The 23,329-nt window shown below is 39.8% G+C and overlaps 1 protein-coding gene across 1 annotated transcript in view; it reads right to left on the bottom strand.

The window, feature by feature from the left end:
• Positions 1–1,837: 1,837 nt before the first annotated feature.
• The window catches only part of MARCHF5 (membrane associated ring-CH-type finger 5), an 82,744-nt gene continuing 61,252 nt past the window's right edge, over positions 1,838–23,329 (bottom strand). The window contains exons 4-6 of the mRNA XM_089690294.1: positions 14,149–14,332; positions 12,703–12,869; positions 1,838–8,093 (exon numbers count right to left, since the gene is read on the bottom strand). Coding sequence (XP_089546420.1) covers positions 7,977–8,093; positions 12,703–12,869; positions 14,149–14,332 — 468 coding nt within the window. The 3' untranslated portion in view covers positions 1,838–7,976. The remainder of the gene's footprint in view (positions 8,094–12,702; positions 12,870–14,148; positions 14,333–23,329) is intronic.

The raw sequence follows: 23,329 nt of genomic DNA, 5'->3' as shown, positions 1-23,329 counted from the left end.
TCCCAAAAGTAATAGGGGTAAATCTTCCAATGGGGACACTAGTTCTGGTGACCTGTGCATAACCCCCCCCCCCCCTTAATTTGCATGGATTTCCTCACTTCCTGTTTTTGCTATGGGACAGGAAGTGAAGGTAAATATCCCCAATAGGACAGAGATGGCAAAAAAAAAACACTGACAGGGGTTATAACCTTCCCTTACTCAAAGAAAAAGAAAAAAAAAAGGTTTTGCGTGTAGTTCTATTTTAATTGACTACAATGTAGCTTTGTTCAAGTGTTCACCATTTGCAGTTATACCTATAAATTAAAAGCAAAAGGAAGGCAGGCCAGAGAACACAATGCTAAAGCTTGCTATAAATATCAAATTTCAAACCCTCTATAGCCGGTCCCATTCACAAGAAGTCGATCTAGTGATAAACTTCTCAGGATTCAGCGTGTTGGAAAATTTTGCTTCAATCAGCCCTGCAACATTGATGTATACTGATCAGTGTATACTGACAGCAGGGGAGTCCCACTTTCAAAATACAATGATACAGCACGGAGGATTTCTCCTTCAACCACAAATGTGTGGATGGGAGGATTGGTTCAGTTTTTTCATTCAGCCCACTGGCTGAATGAAAGAAACTGAACCATGTATGGCCAGATTTAGACACCATAAATGTCAACACCAGTCAGAACAGGATACTAAAATCAGTACAAGATCCGAAATAGTGGAGAGAACTGGCCTGCTGGGACACATACGTTTGAATGGAAAAACGTCACTATTGTCAGCAATGAATTTAGAGCTATGTTCCGATAACCTATAGAAGCAAACCTAACATCAGTCACGGTTAAATAAATTCTATACAACGTTTGGGAGTTACTCACAGTTTAATATTATTATATTGCTTGCCCGTAATGATCATCATGTAAGCTGCCGTTTTCATTGTTGGGATCTGCTGTTTGAAGCGTCAACTGAAGGGGGGGGGGGGTTATCAACCAATGTCTACCAGGGCTCTGGGTCAGCTCCAGATATTTCAGCCACTAGCTGACAGCAATGCGAGTTATGGTAAGGGTTGGACTGACCATTTGGAAACTCGGGCAGTGCCCGAGGGCCCGGGGTCAGTAGGGGGCCCCATGAGATGCCCTTGGTACCTTTTTCATAGTCTTTTTTTGAGTTTGGGCAAGGACACGGGCCCCATGAGTTGTCAGTCCGCCCCTGCCTAGGTCAGATGCTAGTAAAGAGTAAAATGCGTTGCCAGTACATCTTAAATTTTGATGGAAATGCCAACATTAAGATTGAGGGTAATATAGCAAAGCATGAAATCTTCGCATTGCAAACTCAGTGTTCCAAGATCCATTGCCTGTCCTTTTATAGGTTGAATGATACCCAATGTCATCAAACCCTCTTGCTGTGACTTCAGCATCTCATGGATGTGCCCCCTGGGCTGTGTCACCATAGTGCCTTACTCCCCCTACAATAATGCAGAGAATGGTACTTGTGTGGCCATATTGAGGACCACCCACTGCGCCAGAAAAGAGGCAAATGAAGTCATGTGACTGTCAATAATGTATAAAGTTCTGAAAAAAATACATGTAGTGAGGGAGTTCACTAGGGAGGCCAAAGCTGAAATTTACCTTTAACTCAGAGACTCAGCATGGCAGGTAAGCGACATCTATTTTCAGGAGGACAGCGATGAAAATGTCTGTAATTTTCAGCACATTTCCTCCAATGAGACTACATCAAAGGCAAGTTCAGTACATATGTCCACAACGAAGGGATTTATTCAAATGAAATATGTGCTGAACATGCAATGTGTACTGAATCCTACACTGCTTGAAGAATATGGTCAAATATCCAATTTTTTGGAAATATATATTTTATTAATATTTAACATTGAAAGAAAAATCATGTTTACAGCAGAATGTGTTATTTCAACGGAAGCCAAAAATCAGCAAAAGCCAATTTTAATCAACAAATGTGAATAATGTCTCTTGGCTCACGTGCACAATGATTCAGGTTCCAGAATAGTGGAGACACAGAACACACTGTAAAAGATAATGGCATATTGATACAACTGAACAAGACTGTCACTAGATGAGGAAGATGAATGGGGATATTTAAAAGCCTACAACAACCAGATTTAACAGGAGACAAGACTTCTATACAACACTCAACTCAAAGCTTAAAACATAGAAGGAGGCTGAATAGGCATTTTAATTTGGAGTGAAGAGGATGGGTAGTGTGTAAACAGTACATTTGAATTCAATCCACTGCAGTTAACCCCCCCTGGACTGGGCACGTTGCTGCCACTTAGATCTCTCATTGGTTGTTCCACTCAGATTTCTGTGTCTATGTACTAGCAGAGAGGGGCACTTTAAAGAAACCAAAAAAGTGAAATGGCCCAATGCTCCAGGCTGCTGGTCATATTTTCACAAAGGTCAAATAGATCTGTAAAAAAAATATATATATTTCTGTCTCAGCCAAAGTGGAAATGTTTGGCTACCAACAAATGCTGTGTGCTCCTCTGATTGGCTCCAAATTGGCTTGGAGGGCTCTGAAATACTTGTGTAATACAGGCAGTGACTTGGATCATTGAGCCCAATGTCAATATTTAGCCTCACTGTAAACCTTCCAAGAGAGAATTATGCAGGCTGCCATTGCTGACCTCTTAAACATTTCTAGTTGCCCAGCAGTTAGGCTGACCCTCTAACTTTCAATACTTAGTTTTTTTCCCCTGATTGGCATACTTGCCCCCAGGCCAATGACTCAATGGAGAAAAGTCAAGAATTTGGGTCAGTGACTCAAAGAAACAAAGTCAACACAACTGCCAACTAGTATTTTCTGGAGATCTCATGAATATTCATGCTACCTGATGATACGTTAATTAAAGAGGGATATCTTCCTTTAGAGATTTTATATTCTGTGATTTATATATACTGCGGTTTATTGGTGTAGCAATTTACATGTCTGGTCTTGGATGTTGCCATTTAAAGATCCAAACTAGGCCTTCCTTTAGTCAAATGATATTACAGAGATTGCAGATTACCAGAGTGGACCTTCATCAGCTTATAATGGGAGTCACTGGTTTTGAACAGTAAATACAAATTGTAGATCTTTGGCATTCAACGCGAATGCTTAAAGCATGGACACAAATTTTGAAGTAAAAAAGGCAAAAAATGTCCCTCGTCTTTTATAGGTTTTCATAAACAAAATCTGCCCTGGATGAGCAGTGTTCTGATTTCCACTGCTCTCACTCAGTGTGATCCTTACCAATATACAGGCATTAGACGTTCCCATAAGTACCCACCTATCTAAATATTAGGCAGGTCATGATACCCTAATGGGAGCCTCAAACTCTTATGCAGTAATCCAAAGGACACCTGCTGCACTTCAGGATGCCATGAAACCCCAAAAGCTGCTGACATGATCAGCAAAAGGCCTCTATCTGCATTTAAAGAGCTCATTTTTATTAGATTACTATAAAAGGGCCAGAGGTGATTTTAAATCACAAATTTACACACAACAGTTGCTAACGGTCATGTTATTTCATCTCCCTTTTGATTCACAGGTGCGATGAACATTGTTCTCATACTGCATGTATGTGCCCTCCTGTTAACAGGTAAGACAATTACTGACAGAATATTGAACAATTGTTATAAAAATAATTCTCTTGGGCTAGCAGTGTACAGTTTACCAAGAAGTAAAAGGATACATAAACTGCAAATCTTCCATTATTTTCTTTAATTCTCAAAACATGTATTTAGCACAACTTTATGACAGGCTACAAATGATAATATAAATCTGGAATGGGCTACAAAAATCCTTCCAAATTCTAGCCCTGGTGACAGATTTGGAAGTGCTAATTCAGGGACTGGTGAGCAACAATTACCTCCTAAACACCAGTCAGTACCCCATAATATACAAGGCATTGTTCCATGTATCTAGTAGTTGTATGTCACTATGGGGTTTATTCTTAGTATGGGATCTTGCAAAATATGTATTTTTATCATTTCCTTTTTATAATTTTTGAAACTTTGTGATTTTTTTTTACTTTCTGACCACATTTATGATCACAAGTGTTATACTAGAAAAGATACAGTAATGATACTTGCTAAAAAATACACCATTGACAATTTAACAGAATAAAAAAGTTTTATGTGTGAATGGCCACTGAATCAGCAAAATGATGAAATTCCATATTTGCCAAGAATGAATATAATTTTGGTCTGATTTACTAAAGTGAGATAAAATAAACCTGTGTTCATTGTAGAAAGTCACTGTCACCTAGCCCATGTAGGTCCAGGTTACAGCATCTCCACAAAGGAGATTCCCTGACCCCCTAAGGGCCTTTGTTGATGAGCTTTTGTTAGATTCAAGCAGGTTTTGAACTACCATAAAAGTCTGTGTGAATGCAAAACCCACTTGAAGCAGGTTAAAGCGAAACACTACACTGGGGCACCACAAACCAAAAATACCATTTTTTTTCTTTTTTATTCAAAGTGAACTCCCCCATCCATATCTCCATGCTTTATTTCCTGAGAAATCACTTTGAAAAACACCTCCTAGAATTTCTAGCATCTTAAGTAAGGGCAAATGATTCATATAGCATGTACGTCCTGGAATCCATTTGCCTTTAGCTCAGGCATGTAGACAGGAAGGTATGCGTAGGTGAGAAAACCACTCATCCCTTCCTGGAGACTCCTGGGATGTATGATATAATTTGCCTAGGTGTGGAAATCAGGAAGTAACTGAAGAAATGTAAAAAAGTAAAAAAAAAAAGTTTAAAAACAAGTAAATATGATATGTGTTCTATGTATTTACTAATGCTAGCAGCATAAAGATTAAAAATAATCAATGTTGATTGAGAGTGAAGTTCCTCTTTAAATGCAGGTCAGAAGATGTTCAAGAGCAGGTTAAAGGATAAGTTCACCTTTATGACAAACAATAAATGCATATTTTTTTTGCAGGTAAAAAAATGCATTTATTATTTTTGTCTGCAGAAGCCTGGAAAGCATTGCACCAGTGATCAGTAGATCGCCGATGCCATGCAGGTCTCCTGCAGACCTGCCAGACTATCTGTCTGCCTTACAGGATTAATGAGCAAGCAGATATTCTGATAAGAAGCTTCAATGAACTACGACAGCGCTCCACAGCTCCGTAGTAGTTCACTGAAAACTACAAGCCGACAGCCGCCAAGGCTGTTGGGAACTTGTAGGTCCTCATTCACAGAATTCTGTGAAAGAGTGAAGTGGCTGTGTGGGCGGAGCTCCACACGTTCACATGGTTTTCAAATCTTACACATAGATAGTAAGAGAAGTTTCCCGGTACTATCTGTCAAAGGGGGGGTGGCTGCAGCTATGGGAGCATGTTACATGTTCCACCCTAAAAAATGGGAGGAACATGTTCCCAAAGGTGAACTTGTCCTTTAAATACACCCCAAAAAGAATTCTGAATGATCTCACAAGCATCTCTATTGGAAGTTACAAGCCCAAAATAGTCAACACAGGTCCCAAAACTCACCTTGGCAGTAATCCTGTCACTAATTTCTCCATTGGGGCCAGTGCTAAAAATAGAAGCGGTGACCCGACTCTCTAGGTCATGTGACAATACACAGGTCTAGCAATTGAATGTTGGAGCACCAACACAGGGGAGCAGGTAGACACAATGTCACATTGTCCTGCATGGGGCATAGTGACAGTATCTCTGCAAGCATCAAATCATATGCAAAGAAATAAAGGGTCTTCATAACAAAACTGGATGGTTAAAGTCAAAATTGTGCATGTCTTTACTCACACTAAGGACTAGGATTACCTCACATTACTAAACCAGGCCCTGTTTTTCACAATTAGATAAAAAAAAATCCTTCACAAACATTGCAGGTTTCTGGATTACTGGAAACAGTTTCAAAATGGTGACCTCCTCTGCAAACCACTCGCCAAATAGATGTGCGGGAAAAACTACTAGAGCAGAAAGCTGCAGTACTACAGCAACAATATATGAGGCTACATCTTAATGACAATTTACCTGTGTGTGTTTCATTCTTTTATTTAAAGTACATCATCTTCTGCACAAATTACATTCCCAGATAGTAAATTAATTTCCTTCCCAAAGATGTCACTAATTTTTGGATCCAAAAGTGTTTTGTGCACAAGAGTCCTGTCTGTACAAGTCACACTTGGAGGCGGATGTAGTGCAGACTTCAGTGGCAGGAAAACCTCAGCCAGAATTTGAGGCACTGTCCGAAAACCAAATGGCAATCCATTATAGTTCTTGTGGCTAAAAAAATGCAGTATGGTCTCTTTCTGCGTGTGTTGAAATGGTGGGAGGTTCACATGTTCAGGACCCAGACCAAAAAGGTGAATTCAGGCATTGTATCATTCCTGGGCAGCCTAATGATAATTTGTACTGAAAGAACATGGAGGCTGCCATTGCTGAAAATGCTAGTTAGCTGGCTATCTTGGTGATCCAATGGGTTTCATACTTTCTGAGGCACTGAATTGGAACATGCATGCAGATTGGGAGTTTTGACTTTACTCCAACTTTCTAATCTAAATGCTTGGTCCAGGTGAGTGACAAAGTACTGAAGGTACAGATAAGCAAATAGCATTTTTAAACGGTGGTCAGCAATGCCATAATTGTAGTTCTCACAGTACAGGTCTCCTTTCATAGAATTCTCACTTTCAATGAGGGAAAAAAAAAAAAAAAAAAAAGGAGGTGGGAGTAGGGACAATTTCCATCCCTACAAAAGAACCACCATCTTACCTCTAGGGAATTCTTCGGTTACCTCCATGTCAAACATTACTTTGGTATCTTAGGTCATAATCCCACAGCCATCCCATAAAACTATGTTTAAGCACATATGTGATGCCAATCCCCCAAAACCAAGGAATGATCACTCCCTATGTTCTCAATTAATGCACTTCATACTCACCCCTACCCCTCCTTGTACTTCCAAGTGGGAGAAGGACCTAGGCAGTGCAATACCAGAAGCTGACTGGGATCAAATCTGGGTCCCCACCTCTAAACGTTCTAGCAATGTTACAAACCTGAAAATAAAATTACAAACTCCTCGTGAGACAGAATTTAGTTCCATCCAGGATCTCTAGGGCCACAGCAAAACTAACCTCGTATTGGTGTAGGGGATGTCAAGCAGGAGATATTCTCTAGGCTGAACAAAATGGTAAGTCAGGGCAATTGCTGAGTAGGTTTCAGTTGACAGAACTGCTGGAGTCCAAAGAATCTTTCACTGATAGCTGGAGGAATTTTTCCATTGTTTCAGGAAATAGGAGGACCCTTTTAAGTGACTAATAATATAATATTCTGACTCAGTTTGACAATGACAAAGCACATGCAGCAGCATAAGGTCAGGAAAAAAAAAAAAAAAGACCATAATCCTTGGAAAAGTAAAACTAACCACTTTACACCCAATCAGTGTAATCACAATGGATGCAGTAAAATTGGTAAGAAAACTGCCTAAAATGGCCATGGCGCACCTCCCAACACATCTCTGTACATTCTATAGACATTCGCTTTTGGCAGCAACTTTTAACTGAAAATTACTATTTAAAAAAAAGACAAAAAAAAATCCTCCTGAACTCTTAGCTTCAGCCATTGTACAAGTGTTAAAAAAATAAAAATGGCAACCCGAAGCTTCAGTTTCTTCCTTGGTGTCACTCACAGTCTCCCCTTCTGGTGTATGCTGTGTTACATGGGGTCTATTACCAGCATGTGAAATGCAAAACTGAAATGACACAATATTAAGATGGTGTAAAGCAGTGTAGAGAGATGGCGTGTCCTGTAACCTGCTCATTGTTTACAGTACTTATCCTGCCATACAAAAGTGCTTTATTATTGCGTCTTGTGGAAAAAAGAAAAAAGGAAAACCAAGGAAAGCAGCATGTGGTAAATTCCCAGAACTCTGCAATGGCGAGGAGTCACTACGACACAGTAGAACCTTGTGCACAAGATTGTACAACACACACAGATGGTAGTGAGAATTATACTTCCTCTGCTTCTGGGTTGTTGAGGATTTTTCGGTGAGCCTGGCGCAAGTACTGCTGCTGCTTGAAATATACCTTAAAAGCTCCTTTTATGGCAACAAAAGCAATTCCACCCTAAAAAAAAAATAAATAAAAAAATAAGATAGGGACACATTAAAATTGATATTAGGCACAATAACTCAAATGCAAAAAACACATTGGCCAGGTTCTCAACATTTAAGGTTTTACCTAATCATCACAAACACGTTTTAAAGCTTATCCTTACTAATATAAAACAACAGTGCAGCGCTTAATATAAACCAAAATCTTTCCAAAAGTGTAAAACACTTCTGACCTTTCACGTGACGTCATCAGGGGCATGCACACCATGCTCATAGAGGAAGTGGGCGAGGAAGATCACTGACATTGATTGAAAAAAAGTGAAGGGGAGGAGCCCAATCAACTGGATCCCATTCAATAACAATACCATAGCCAAATCACTATGGACACAAAACCTATAAACTCTTGCAGCACCATCTTGTGACAAAAAAGAAAAAGACTGGATTCAAACCAAAACTGTTAAAATTAAAAATCAGTGGTTGTTCAGCAGTCACATACTAGAATCTGACCAGATTTAATGATAAACATTAAAAAACAATCCTCCTTAACCCAATACAATAAAAAGGAGATATTACCAATGTAAAAACAAATATAAAAATCTTAACACATCAAATAAAATTAACCCCTATAAACAAAAAATATTACAAATGAATAACTCCTACATAAATAAAAATAAAATTGAAAATGAAAATAGAAATATACCAGTATATCGGCTATCCTAACTATTATTAATAAAACAATTTATATCCCACTCTATATTTAAACCCAGAGGGGTATATGTTTTAAGCCGATATATCCAGCTGGTTTCAGCTCTGGATATGCTTCTCTTGGCATTACTGCCCCCCCCAATCAGGAAATTATTTTTCAAATGCAATAAAAGTAGTGCCAGCAGGATTATTGTTATGCTTCAAAGCGTAATGCTTTGACATGCAATGTTCTTTGTAGCCTTTCTTAATATTAGCAATATGTTTGCCTAAACGAACATGCAAAGTCCGTGTAGTACACCCAACGTATTCTAAACCACACGGGCACATTGACATGTACACATTTTTTGTCACACAAGAGATAAAAGAACAGATCTTACATGATCTAAGACATCAGGCGCCAATCTATTTCTCAAATTACTATCCTCTCTTAAAATAACCGCTGGATGATCCAGTAATACTGGGCCCAAAACTTAGTGTTTTGGTTTTTTTTAAAGCGGTCATTGTTTTCTTTTAATATTCTTAATAGATGATCAAAATTGTTGATAGGGCGAACATTATCAGTGATGAGCTGCTCACAATCACGACACCCAATCTCTTGAATTACTCTATCCAGATCAATCTCCTTGTAACCATTTTCCAGGAGCCACGCACACCATGCATGTGCAATCGGCCAGCTGTGTTCCTGGTGTTTTTATGTACATGCCTGTATACTAGAATATGATGTAAGTGCATTTCTACTGAACAAATTTTTCAAGCTTGCGGTTTTACACTATGTGGAACATGTCTTTATTACATGTGGTCCACTGCATGCTCTGATCCCTGGTTGGTTTGAGCTGGATTAATGTGGAGCCAGTTTACTTACAGAGGAGGCTGTGGCTTAACCATTTCATGTGCTTTGAGCCTCTCCACGAGGATTATCCTTTTCCATTATGTCTGCTTTATTACCATAATGAGCAGTTATTGACCACTCTTAATAGGGGGGTCACAGGCTTTCTGGTAAGCCTTGCATGAGAGTGGACAGGGTCACCTTGGCTATCTCTGAAATTTTAAACTTCCCTCACGGCATGTGGGACTGATTATTTGATTGCTTCTACCAATTGCATCTTTTTTGGACACTTTATGATCACTTTGTTATTTTTGGTAGGTGAATTGGCTTCTGACTAAATTGGCCCTAGCATGTGTATGTATGATTGTAAGTTAGAGTTCTTAGACTATATGCCCCTTGAGGGTTAGGGACTGATATGAATGTACAATATATACGTAAAGCGATGCATAAATTGACAGTGCTATATAAGTACCTTTAATAAATTTTTATGTTTATTTACACGTTTATTATATTTATGATATTAATCCACGAAGGTCAAAATTTCTTTTGGAATAATTTTGGTTTATATTAAGCGCTGCACTGTTTCATATGTATGTTGAATGCCTGGTATCAGAGTATAGTGCCTAGCTGTTATTCTTTGTATACTATGTCACTTTAAAGAGGAGTTCCAGTCCCCCAAAAAAAAATTTCTAGAAGAAGATCCACGATGACATTACAAATAACAATCAGAATTGGAATAATGCAATATTAAAAACATTGAAATAACTTTGCAATTCGTTCATACTTACCTGGATCTGCCATGAAGGTGTGGGCATCTGAAGCCCGCAGGTCTTTACTTCTTGAATTCGTGCTGCTGGCTATCCCAGCATGCAATACTCAGCAATGCTTGGTGCGACGTGTGCAGTACAGGTTGCCATAGCAATGGTGGGGATGGATGAAGTTCCTGCCCCCCGCCTCCGTCAGGCAACCTGTATAGCACTTCAATACTGCAGACATGTCCTCCTCTCAGCGTGGACTCCGGTAAAATGGCGCGAAGCACCGCCCATTTGCGTCATTTCTGGTTACCAAGTCTCGAGAGCACAGGAAATGACATCCCAGGAGACCTTGCAAATCGCCGATCTACATCACTGCCTAGGCAGTCGGGACCAGAAATGCAGGCTTGCAGAAGATAAAAAGGTATGTATATAAAAAAAAAAAATTTCCAACATGTGCATCTTTTCACAGGGACTATCTAATAAGGCCAATTTGTAAAAATGGGTGGAACTCCAGTTTAAGAGCAAACTTATTTTAAAGTGTAAATCCTTACTAATCTTTACCAAATTATACCAATTCCCTTTCTTTTTTTTTTAAAATTTGAAGATAAAGAAATTTAAAAAAAAAAAAAAAAGCCGGTCATTTACAGCTGCAGGCATTGCGGAGAAACTCATTATTAAAGATAGGAGCAGTAGAATTTAATTTGTTCATCTGATTCTCAGAAAGCTTTGTTACCCTCTGTCACAGCTGCTGCTCTTTAATTACATGACAGGTTAGAAGGCAGGAAAGCTTCCGAATAATAGCTGCAAGGGTTGAACAGGATGAGCTAAACTGGCCTAGAAGATGACCTTGTGTGAATCTTGAAGATGAAATGCTTCACAGTGGCTGCAGCTACAGAGGCAATTTATTTAGTGTTCTTTAATACAGATCTTCACATCCCCCCCCCTCATTTTTAATTGTTTTTGCAAACTCCAAGCAGGCTTACATGGAGGAGAGGCTTCCATCTAGCCACTCTGCCATAAATACCAGACTGGTGGAGGGATAGAGTGATGGTTTTTCTTCTGTAACTTTGTTCCATCTCCACATAGGATGTCTGGAGCTCAGTCAGAGTGACTATCGGTCTTCTTGGTCACCTCCCTTACTAAGGCCCTCCTCAACCGATTGGCTAGCCGACCAGCTCTTGGGAGTGCGCTGGTTATGGCAAACTTCTATATGAGAATTATCTTGCTCTTAGGAACCTTGTGCAGCAGAATTTTTTTTGTAGCCTTCCCGAGATCTGTGCCTTGCAATAATCCTATCTCTAAACTCTGCGGCAGTTCCATTGACCTTGGCTTTTTTTCTGATACAATATGCATGGTCAGCTGTGAGGCCTTTTATAGAGGAGGTGTATGCCTTTACATATCATGTCCAATTTATTATTTGCTACAGGTGGACTGCAATCGAGGTGTAGAAACATCTCAGCAACAATCAAGAGAAATAGGAAGCACCTAAGCTAAATTTCCACTGTTGTTGCAAAGGGTCTGAACACTTATGCCAATGTGATATTTCAATTTATTTTTAGCAATTTCACAGACAAGGGGAAGTGGATTGGAGGGAGGTTCCCTAAGAGGGTGAAGATCTGCTTTAAGAATATGCTAATACCGTAATGTCCATAGCCTGGCCTCAGGTTTATTCAATGTGAATCTCAAGCCCAAACCCTTTGCCTACTGTTGGATAGGATTAAAACCTCAGCTAGGTTTGTATTGCTCTGTACATTTCTTACCTAGAAATCCTGCAGGTAACAGCACTTGCTGTTGCAAGTTGACAACACTAAGTGACTTCCTCACTATTAGCAGCAGTGTTGTCAGTCTACCATGCAAGCGCCTTCAGTTGGTCATTGGCCACCCTACCTGACAGTGGTGTAGTATTGTTTGCCTATAACAGGAAAAGCTTATATTGGCAGGATCTCAAGTAAGAAACTTCTTAAATAGATTTACAAAAATTAATTTGCTTAAGAAAATCATGTACAAGGATATATGATATGATGCCAAATAAATTGAAAACAGATTCTAGGTATATATACACTTTAGCAACTGTTTCCACATGAATGTGATTAGGGTTATATTCTTCATGTACACCATGGTATACAAAATACATTCAGGCTTACACATTGCACTATATTATTTTCATCTTTAGAAGTTTATGGAGACTGATGATTAAAATTGAAAGATAATTTTTAATAACATTAAACTACAAAATGGCTTGTGTAGCAAGTTTATGGTTTATTTTTAATGAAAGTAGAGTTTTCTTTAGCCAAGCCTTAGCAAACTTAGCATTAGTAAGCCCACAAAACACTCACCAGAATTGTCCTCTGTAGATTGGAGTTAACACTGCTGAACATCAGTTTGCCAACAATAGTAGCGATGGTGGGAAAGACCAGAGCTCCGCACAGTATGCGAGTAGCAGAGACATGATCTGCTAGAGGGTTGGCCTCAGCTGGTACGCGAGGGACAGGACATCCAATTCCTGAAAGAACAGGCAGAATAGATTGATACGTAACAAAGATATCAGTCACAAAATAGGTGTACTTGTAATTAATGGATTTAATTCCTTATAATACATTTCATATTCAAAGGAGGGGGTTAGAAGAGTTAGGAATATCCTAGATTAAAGCCAATGGTCCTTAAACTGAGAGATGCCAACTGAGGATTTTAGAGGGGCATCTTAGGTTGCCTGGACACAGCTGCATGAAACTCCTGTGCCTTCTGTGTGGGCAAACACAACCCTCTGCACAGGTTTATGGAAAAGTATGGGAAAGGTTTTGGGCAGCATCAAAAAAATGCTGGGGAGACTTATTCCAGCTAGTCAAGAAACTCTCAAAAACAGCTGGAGCCCATGGCCAAGTACAGGAAGTCCGTGTCTGCCTGGTCTGCTCAAAACCCCAAAAAGATAATGCAGATAGAAAATAATACTTCAAAAAAGACCATCATGAATAACTAAACAGGATCGATACAAACTACGTTTCTGGTTTGTTTTGCTACCACCAAAAAATTTTAAAGCAAAAGCATCCTGTAAAAGAAGGTTTATACTTTACCTTTCTGGTGAGGACAGGTGTATTAAATCTTAGCTTTCTTGAAGTGCTTCAGACATTTCTGCAATCCTGCCAGGTATGCAAGTTAATGTGTACTCTCTAGGTGCTGTGGTCCTCCTGCCAACCCCTATGTCACTACTATAGCCTGTAGCGCCACAGAGGTTGATAGGACAACCAGATCAGCTGGAGGGTGATATACCATCCAACACGCTGGTAGCGTCAGATAGAAGTGGTACTAGCACTTTAAGAAAGAACATTTTTAAACAAATGAGCAGCAAGAAAGGTGTATAAAGATGGTTCTTTTACAGGGGCGTGGTTATTCAGTTTTTTTCAGGAACACCTTAAAGTGACTCAGTCATTTAAAATTTCCAAAACGCGAATCTGAAAAGTAAAAATCGGATACCTCTTTGTGTCCATGTCACTAGAACACCACTCCGATCAAGAGGAATCCTCAGCTGATGTCTATGGGCAACCAACACTTCTGGGTGTGTCATTTCGCTTGGTGCCCTGTGGTTTCTTCCACTGACCCATATGTCACTAAAGCACATAGCAGTGACACACAGTCAAAGAAGCATGCATCAAAGGACACAGACATTGGCCTTTTATCAAATGTTAAAAGTTGATAAAAGAATTAGAAACAAATTCATCAGGTACAATCTTATAGAGGTCACCATTTCTTCATATGTATTAAAGGGTAGCTATACCCTCACTTACCCGGAAATATGCTGTTAAGAATCTGTAATTTGTTAGAGTATTTACGCCACAATCTGAGCACATAGTCCTCCCAGCGAATCATTTTGCCCAAAATTAGCATGACAGGAATGGTGGGTAGACCAATCAGCAAAAAGAGAGGGTCGGCTCGCTCCATCACATCTAGACCTTCCTTGTGGCCCACAACCTGGAAAATGTGAAAACAGCTCAGATCACCAGAACAATGTCTATCTAGGACCACAAAGCTTGCCTGACTCTAATCCTACAAAATCCCTGACTTTGTGCAAGTGCAAGAATTGATGCTGGTTTGAAACCAAAGGGTAGTCACACCAAATATTGATTTAATTTAGATTTTTCTTCGGTTCGCTCACTTTCTAGTTTAAAAATTGATTTTAAAAAAAATTATAATTTTGAAAGCTCTCTTACTTTACAGCATTTCTTCACACCTGCCTAAAACTTTTGCACATAAAATATATGGAAAGAACTAAAGATCAGAGTTCATAGAAGAGGCCCACCAAACCTTCAATATTTGAAGACTATGTGGAAGAATGGGCCAAAATCACACTTGAGCAATACATGCAACTAATTTCTCCATATAGGAGGAATCTTGAGGCTGTCATTGCCAACAAAGGATTTTGTATGAAGTATTAAATACATTTCAATTAGCATGTTTAATAGTTTTTCCCTGTGTCATTCCATTTTATTACACATAACTTAATTTCTGGACTTATTTGTTTTGTTTTTTTTTTATGTATGGATTGCAGGGGTTGTTACCGACATGTGGTGAAAATTTAATTTCATGTCAAAATATATATTTAATGAGAAAAATACTTATTTTACACGCTATATACAGAGCCTAGAAAAAGTATTCATACCCCTTGAAATTTTCCACATTTTGTCATGTTACAACCAAAAACATAATTGCATTTATATTGTGATTTTATGTGAAAGACCAACACAAAGCGGCACATAATTGTGAAGTGGAAGGAAAATGATAAATGGTTTTCAAATTTTTGTACAAATATCCGAAAAGTGTGGCATGGATTTGTATTCAGCCCCCGAGTCAATACTTTGTAGAACCACCTTTTGCTGCAATTACAGCTGCAAGTCTTCTTGGGTATGTCTCTACCAGCTTTGCACATCTAGAGAGTGAATTGTTTGCCCGTACAAAGATGGAACTGTAAAAGATCCTTCGTGCATCCAGTACCAGCACTGGCCTTGCTGCCCTCTAGAGAAAACTGGCAGGTACTAACTGTAAAAACCCAGGAAAAGAGGGCGCACTAGCCTTGTGCATTACCTAGGTTGAGAGATTTATTAATCCAAAGTAAATTATACTCACAAACACTGGGTAACAAAAGCGTGTCAAATACAAGGCGACCAGTACAAAGGATCAGCTCCCAAACGTGTGAAGACCCTCTTGTTTTGAAGTGTTTTGAGGGCTCTGAGGAAGAAGAGGCCGCTCCTCGAAACGCGTCAGCCATAAGTGGGTCCTCACAAGTTTGGGACCTGATCCTGTGTACTGCTCGCTTTGTATCTAACACGCTTTTTTACCGCAGGGTTTGTGAGTATAATTTACTTTGGATTAATAAAGCTAAAACCCTAGGTAATGCACAAGGCTGGTGCACCCTCTTTTCCCTTGTTTTTACAGTTTTTGTTTTATCCAGCTGTATTTACATTAAAAATATACCACCCCCATGTCAAAGAAAATATTTTAAAAAATTCAAAAACAAAAATCAACAGACGTTGATGGTGACCGTTTGTGGACTGCAGTCTTCAAGTCATTCCACAGATTTTCAATGGGGTTTAAGTCTGAACTCTAACTAGGCCATGCAAGGACATTCACCCTCTTCTCCTTCAACCACTGTGTGGTCATTTTTGCTGTGTGCATTGGGTCATTGTCATGTTGGAAGGTAAACCTAAAAGAATTTAAACAGTATTTTGCCCCATCCATTTTTCCTTCTATCCTGACAAGTGCTACAGTCCCTGCTGCAAAGAAACATCCCCATAACAGGATATTACCACCTCCATACTTTACTGTAGCAGTGGTGTTATTTGGATGGTGAACTGTATTGGATTTCAACCAGATATATCATTTGGTGTTGTGGCCAAATAATTCAATTTTAGTCTCATCTGACCATAACACCTTTTTCCATAGCCTCAGAATCTTAAGGTGCGTTTTGGCAAAGCTCAGTCATGACTGCATGTGGTCTTTCTTGAGTGGCTTTTTTCTTACAACCCTCCCACACAAGCCACATCTGTGGAGAATTTGTGATATTGTTGTCACATGCACACAATAGCCACTCTGTCAAATTCCTGCAAATGTTTCAATGTTGCTGTAGGCCTCTTGTTAGCCTCTCTGGCTCTTTCATCTACTTTGGAGTGAGGTCCTGATCCAGGGAGGGTCTGTGTTGTACCAAATACCTTCCACTACTTAATAATAGACTTCATTGTGCTTCTAGGCATTGATAAAGCCTTTGAATTTCTTTTCATCCATCTACTGACTTGTGCCTGTTCACAACTCTATCCTGGAGATCTTTTGATAGTGCCTTGCCACCCCTAGTTGATTGTTTGCTTCAGTTGCACTACCAGGGACTGAAATGTTTCAGGAAACCGCTTTTCATGTTGAGTTAATCAAAATGACCACAGCTGATCAGTTGAAAGTCAAATGGCTTTGTGTGCCATTGAGAAGGTGATTAGCTACACCTGATTGAGTTTATATCTTTTAGGAGAAGGGTGATCCTTTTTCTGACTCATTGATTCTGTTTTTATTTAATTTTGTTTACCTGTTGGGGGTTATATCTTTCACTAGGTTGTTATAAGTTGCACTGAGTACATAAAGCCAGATAAAACAAAAACGGTCTTTCAAAGGGGGGTAAATCTTTTCTATACCATGTTTTATACACACACACTTTATCCTGCATTTCTATTTGAAACTGAAGGGGTTGTTTTACAAGTTGAAGGTTCAAATACTTGTTAACATTTGTGCAATAATGCACCGCAACACATCAGGCTGGTGTAAATGCACGAAAGAGTTTCTGTGATAATTTATCCAGCAAGGGTTCAATATGGAATTCTATAAATCTACAGGTACGCTACAAAATCCATTTAAACAGAGCTGCATAAAAACACTATCAAAATACAGAAGCTAATAGCTGAATAAAGACCCGTGGAGCTTCTCGAAAGTGACAGAACCTGAAACGTGTCGTACATCTGCAATACAGCACATATGGCACTTCACCAAGATGTATAATGAAGCACTAGAGAGCCTTAAACACTTAATGGGCTGCCAGAACCTAACAAAGCATCAGGAAAACAACCATCCCGCCTCCGTTCTCCTCCACGCCGTCTCTGTGAGTAATCAGTTATATATTTGGTATGCAAATACACACAACAGGAGCCCACAGAAATTGGCAGAAAATCAAAGTCAACATTGACATAATTAGCACAGATGTTAATTAACAATGATAATCACGGTTAGCATTTTCTTTTTTTATATTTTGATTACTCATTAGTGGGAAGAAGGAGGTTTTCTTTTTTTAAACAAAGGAAATTTATGGTTTTTATGGTTCAGTGGCTAATGCCAGTTATTATCTACCAATAGCTGTATAAACACAAGCATTGCCATTAGATGAAACTCCCTTGAGATGCCATTGTATAGGATCTCAGGTGATGGGGTGGGACTGTCCACTGTCCCTAGCATACTGGCAGATTGAAACAAAACTGCAGATAACTGCTCCCACAGCAGGAAATACTTGTGCCGACAGACGCGCATTCCCATGTGCTTCAGCGTGCATTCACCTGAATGTCTAATAGAAAGCAGGCCCAAGCAAAGTGCAATCAGCTGTTCTAGGGTTTAGTCATCTGCTTCTACCAACCATACAGACACACACTGCTTCACCATTTGTAGGCAACAAAGTAAATCCTAACTGAATGACTTTAAAGAAGAAATCCGGGCAAAGTTATTATTTTCCAATGCAGGGGGGGCTGTGCCCACACTGCTGTCCCCCTGCATGTCAGCAGTCTTGTGAATGGAATATTCCTGACGTCATCATGCCCATAGGCCAGCTCCGGACATGAGCATAGCAAGAACAGTCCACCATTGGACATGGAGGAGGGCGGTTTTCCAGAGGATCGGCGGAATTGGTAAGTACAGATTTTACATGAGCCCCTGGACAAAACGAGCGCGTAACCCATGTATGGGCACATCCCCACTGCATGGGGAAAATAAACATTTTAACCAGAGTTCTGCTTTAAGAATTCATTTCTATGAGCTTGGCCCTGTGAAGAGCGATCTGTAATGCATTACTTTCCAAAGAGTGTTTGACAGGTGCTGGGGAGGCATAATGTTGCCTCCTCTTAACTCACTGAGCTGCAGCCACATTTACTTGAATAAGCTACATTTGATTGGCAGTATTGGCCACCAAATGCAATAGAGGATAATTTTTCGCATGCCACAGATTATGTATACCAACCATGCACTGTTTTTTGTAGCTTAAGGGGAAGCAATTAGGGGAGTGGAAAAAATTAAGTCTCAATCATGTGTTTTTACCCCCCGGGTGCTGCAGGAAGAAGCTTCTCTGATAGCAGGAAGGTCACATTTGTGTATCAGAAAGTGAATCTGAAATAATTGTAGCTTTGGAAAATGAGGTCTGATGATTTAGGACAGTGGTCTCTAAACTGCGACCCAGGGCCCGGATGTGGCCCTTTGCTTATCTCTATCCGGCCCTTGGGGCATTATTCTTCCCTGTAACACAAGACATTATTCCCCCCCACTGACACCAATGATGGGGTACTATTCCTCCCACTGACACCAATGATGGGACACTATTCCTCCCACTGACACCAATGATGGGGCACTATTCCTCCCACTGACACCAATGATGGGACACTATTCCTCCCACTGACACCAATGATGGGGCCTTGTTTACTTTTACTGACAAGACAAATTTCTTCTCCACTGGCCACAGTCTGGCCCCTGTAAAAACTAAAAGGACAGTAAACTGGCCCTTAGTTTAGAAAGTTTGGAGACCCCCCGATTTAGGATAAAGAAGCCAAATTGCACAAAGAACCAACAAGCTATGCAGTAAAGGAAGTGTCCATTAAGGCTCCTTTAAAAGTGCTTTTCCTCTTTACATGGTCAATAAAAAAAAGTGAACAGTCCTAGTAAATACAAGCAAGCACTGTCAGGACTAAATGGTGTAATAGGTGTTCAGAAGATTGGAGCACCACACCGAAATATTAAAATCCAAAAATGAAGTTTTATTCCAAATATTTCCAACACGTTTCAAGTGACAAGTTTCATCAGGGCTTAGGAAAACAACTGTTAGGGACCTGAACTGTGAATAAAATTGGAAAAACTGAAAATTAAATTGTGTACCTAAAAAGCAAAACTTGTATTTTCTCCATTTGGATAGAGTAAGGAAGGGTTATAACCCCCCTCAAATTTTTGTCATCTTTGTCCCATTGGGGAGATTTCCCTTCACTTCCTGTTCCATAGCCAAAAGAGGAAGTGAAAAGAAATCCTTCCAGAACAAAAGGAATCATGGCGAGTCTCCAGAACTAGTGTCCCCATTGGAAGATTTTCCCTCTACTGGTGTGTTCTGATGTCAATCCAAAATTTTGGATTTTATTTTATTTTCGATGATAATCAGGACAAATAGAAAAGGGTAAATCTCCCTAACAGGGACACAGGCAGCACTTAAAATGGACAGGTGTTCCAATCCCTCTCCATTCTGTTCAAGACGAAGTTACACTCTTTAGTTTTTATTTACACTTTAAATAGTCTCGGTCTCCTTCAGCAGCTGAAGACTAACTTGGTGGGCCTACATAGCAGCTTAGATCTTGAGTATGCTGCCTAATGCTAGGGGCAGGGGCAGACTGACCATCTGGAAACTCGGGCATTGCCCGAGGGCCCGGGGTCAGTAGGGGGCCCCATGACTCCCTATTGCCCGGGGCCCCATGAGTTGTCAGTCCGCCACTGGCTAGGGCCACTGCCTACTTGGAGTTTGCATACAATCCCTGCATCTATATGGGTTTATGCTAATCTGTGTGGGCTTTGTTGTCCTCCTACACTCCAAAACACACAGGAAAGTTAATCAGCTTCTCTCTGAATTGGCCTGAGCAAGTCTTTATGCCTGGCAGGGACATTAACTTGAAAGCTTCTCCAGGCCTGCTATGAATAGTGTAAGGTTTTCAGTAAGGTGTTGCAGAAGATGTTGGAGCTACAAGAACTATTGAACCTGATTTTACCAGAAAGCAATATCAATTCCCAAGCTTTTTTGGCAGTCAGAGGGTTTGTCTTAGTATCTACTTGTGTTTCTTAGCAGAAAGGGCAGCATCATAGATTGGTATCAGAGTGGCACAGCTGTCTGCACACAGATGTAAATTCTCATCTACTGATTATATCCTAAGAGAACAAATAAAAGAGTGGCTAATGATACTGCTGGGATTTTATATACATTGCCTGCTACATTCCTGCGATTTTTTCGGGGCAACGGCTTGCTAACATCTTGAGACTGATAATTAAAATGTATCTTATTTAAGAAAAGCTTCTTAATAACACACACACACACACACACACACACACACACCGGCCTAAGCACACAACTACTGTCACATCAAACCAGGACTTTATTAACTTGTAATGTAAACTTTCATTTGCAGTAAAACTTAATGTGATACTAAACCCAGGATCCTGCATTCACTATACTCGGTCTCCCACAGTACACAGAACATGGAAATGTATTTATTTTAGTAAATATAAACTGATGAATACCTTTTCTCATCAGCAGTTAGAGCAGTCTTGTGACTGCTAGCAGTGTTCAGCAGAGTACTGGTTAAAGCTTGTAGGAGGAGTTTTCTTTCTGCTCTAGGAGGATGCAAAACCCCTGACCTCTGTCTGGACAGTGCTGCTTGGCCCCGTACTGATCACATGCACTCTCCCAAGAGAAAAAAAAAAAAACACTCTAGCAATACACACTAAACTGAGCATTATAATAATAATAAGATTGGACCTGGAATATTAGATGTGAACTGTCTGTGAACAGCTCACATGACTTTCTGACTGTGCAGTATAAGCACTGCACAAGCGGAGCCTGTATATAGACAGGGAAAAGCTCCTTTTCCTGACAAAATGCCATTATGTTAACCATGGCAAACACAAGATTAACAGTCCTCCTTCTTGGTAGACCAAAGGGGCAGGAGCTGGAAAGGCAGGGTCTGTATGCAGAGTCTGGAGAACACACAACATAGGAAACAGAGAAGATCATTCCTAACAATGGGATCTGCAACCCTTTGTAGACCACACTCAGGATCTGCTCAGTTTTCTCTTTATAGAAAAGTGGTACAGGCTTTATGCCTGCACCGCTCTGTTAATTCCCCCCATGGTGTCAACACCGGGCAACAAAACAACTGTAAGCAATATATTATCCTTGTAGGGTAAAATAAAGGCTAAATCAATGCTATAATAAAAGCACCATCCTACATGCAGATACCATATGGAGTATAAAGGCGCATTTTAAGAATTGTCAAAAAAGCTAGTAAATGGTGCAATGTTGATGTTGTTGTGCACCTTGACACAAATGATTTGTCCCAAAATGATGTGTGTTCTGTACAGAAGGATTTCAGTTTTTCAGACAGGATCTTCAACAGTTAGGGCATACTATTACATTTTCGGAGGTCTTACCTGTGCATAATGGACAACAAGAGAAAGTACTTTATATAGCAGAATTCAAAGTTTGGCTGAAGGATTGGTACAAAGCTGAAGGTTTTGGTTGTTAGTCATGATGCTATCAGGTGGTCTGACATTGAGCTATACAAAAGAAATGGTCTGTATCCTTCACACAAGGGCACTAAGCTTAGTATGGAATTTAGGAGTTTTTTGGACATGCATTTAAACTGAGAAATGGGGGCTGAGATGTTAATTCTTGAGGAGCATTTCTGTCCCCAGCAGATTGAAACAAATGTAATGGATTGGGTTGCTAAGGACTGGGTTGATGGGAGTCACTCCAGTTAAAAAAGTTTCTGGTGGTAAAAATAAGGCAGCATATAGCAATGTTTATCATGTCATGTGCACGAACGCTCGTAGTTCAGGCAACAAGCTTTGTGAGCCGACAGCTCTTATATCTAGGGACAACTTGGACCTTGTTGTAATTACAGAGACGTGGTTCAAGAATTTAAATGACTTCAAAAAAATTATATACTAGAAAGAGTAGGGAACAGGGGAGGTAGAGCTGCCATACATGTTAAAAACAGCATAAGGCTAACATTAATTAAAAAAAACAAAAAACAAATGAGATAGTTGAAACCCTCTGGATCTGCCTTCCAACCAGAGAGGGATCTTCCCTTAGAATTGGTGTAATATACAGACCCCCAAGACAGACTGAAGATTATAACTTGTTGATAGAGTAGAGAACTCAAATGGCAATGAAGGGGGAGGTTTTGATTATGGGTGACTTCAACATGCCCGATATTAACCGGAATTCTCAAACTGCTATTACAAGCAGGAGCAGGGATGTAATGGAAGGACTGAATGGATTTTCTCTAAAACAGTTAGTCAATTTTTTCAATACAAAAAGAGTATCTAATGCATACAAGAATAAAAAGAACTTTACTAGTACATAAAATTCCTATTGCATCATCTTATCCCCTACCCCACTCTCCCCCCCCCCCTCCAAATCCCTAGTTTCTATCCTATTCTCAAGATAATCTATCTATATCTGTATCCCTTCCCTTCTATCTCCTTCTCTCTGGTCGGGTACTCCATTAGAACTCCCTCTAATACTCTTCCACCTATATTCCAGCCAGTTCCAGATATATTTTAGATATTGCGAAAATTAACTATATACTCCATGCTTTCCTAAATTTTTCTATTCTATCTTCCTCAGTAAGACACAACTCATCCATCCTGTAAATATTTTCCACTCTGTTAAACCAGTCATTTATTCTTGGTGCATCTGGGGCTAGCCAGAATTTGGGAATCAAGCTCTTAGCCGTACTGATTAGATGATATAGTACCCTGTTCTTATGCAGTTTTACTAAAGGTTCAAATTTATAAAATAAACATGTTCCCAAGTCTCTCTGTACAGTAATCCCACATTATTTTCTGAATATATTGTGATATTCCCTTCCAGTAATCCTGTATTTTCGGGCAATCCCACCATGTGTGTACCATTGTTCCCTTTTC

This window comes from Staurois parvus, unplaced genomic scaffold (assembly GCF_062004578.1).
Source record: "Staurois parvus isolate SC_StPar_1 unplaced genomic scaffold, SC_StPar_1.0 ptg000525l, whole genome shotgun sequence".
NCBI classification, from domain to species: Eukaryota; Metazoa; Chordata; class Amphibia; order Anura; family Ranidae; genus Staurois; species Staurois parvus.
This window is presented reverse-complemented; position numbering and strand designations above follow the sequence as displayed.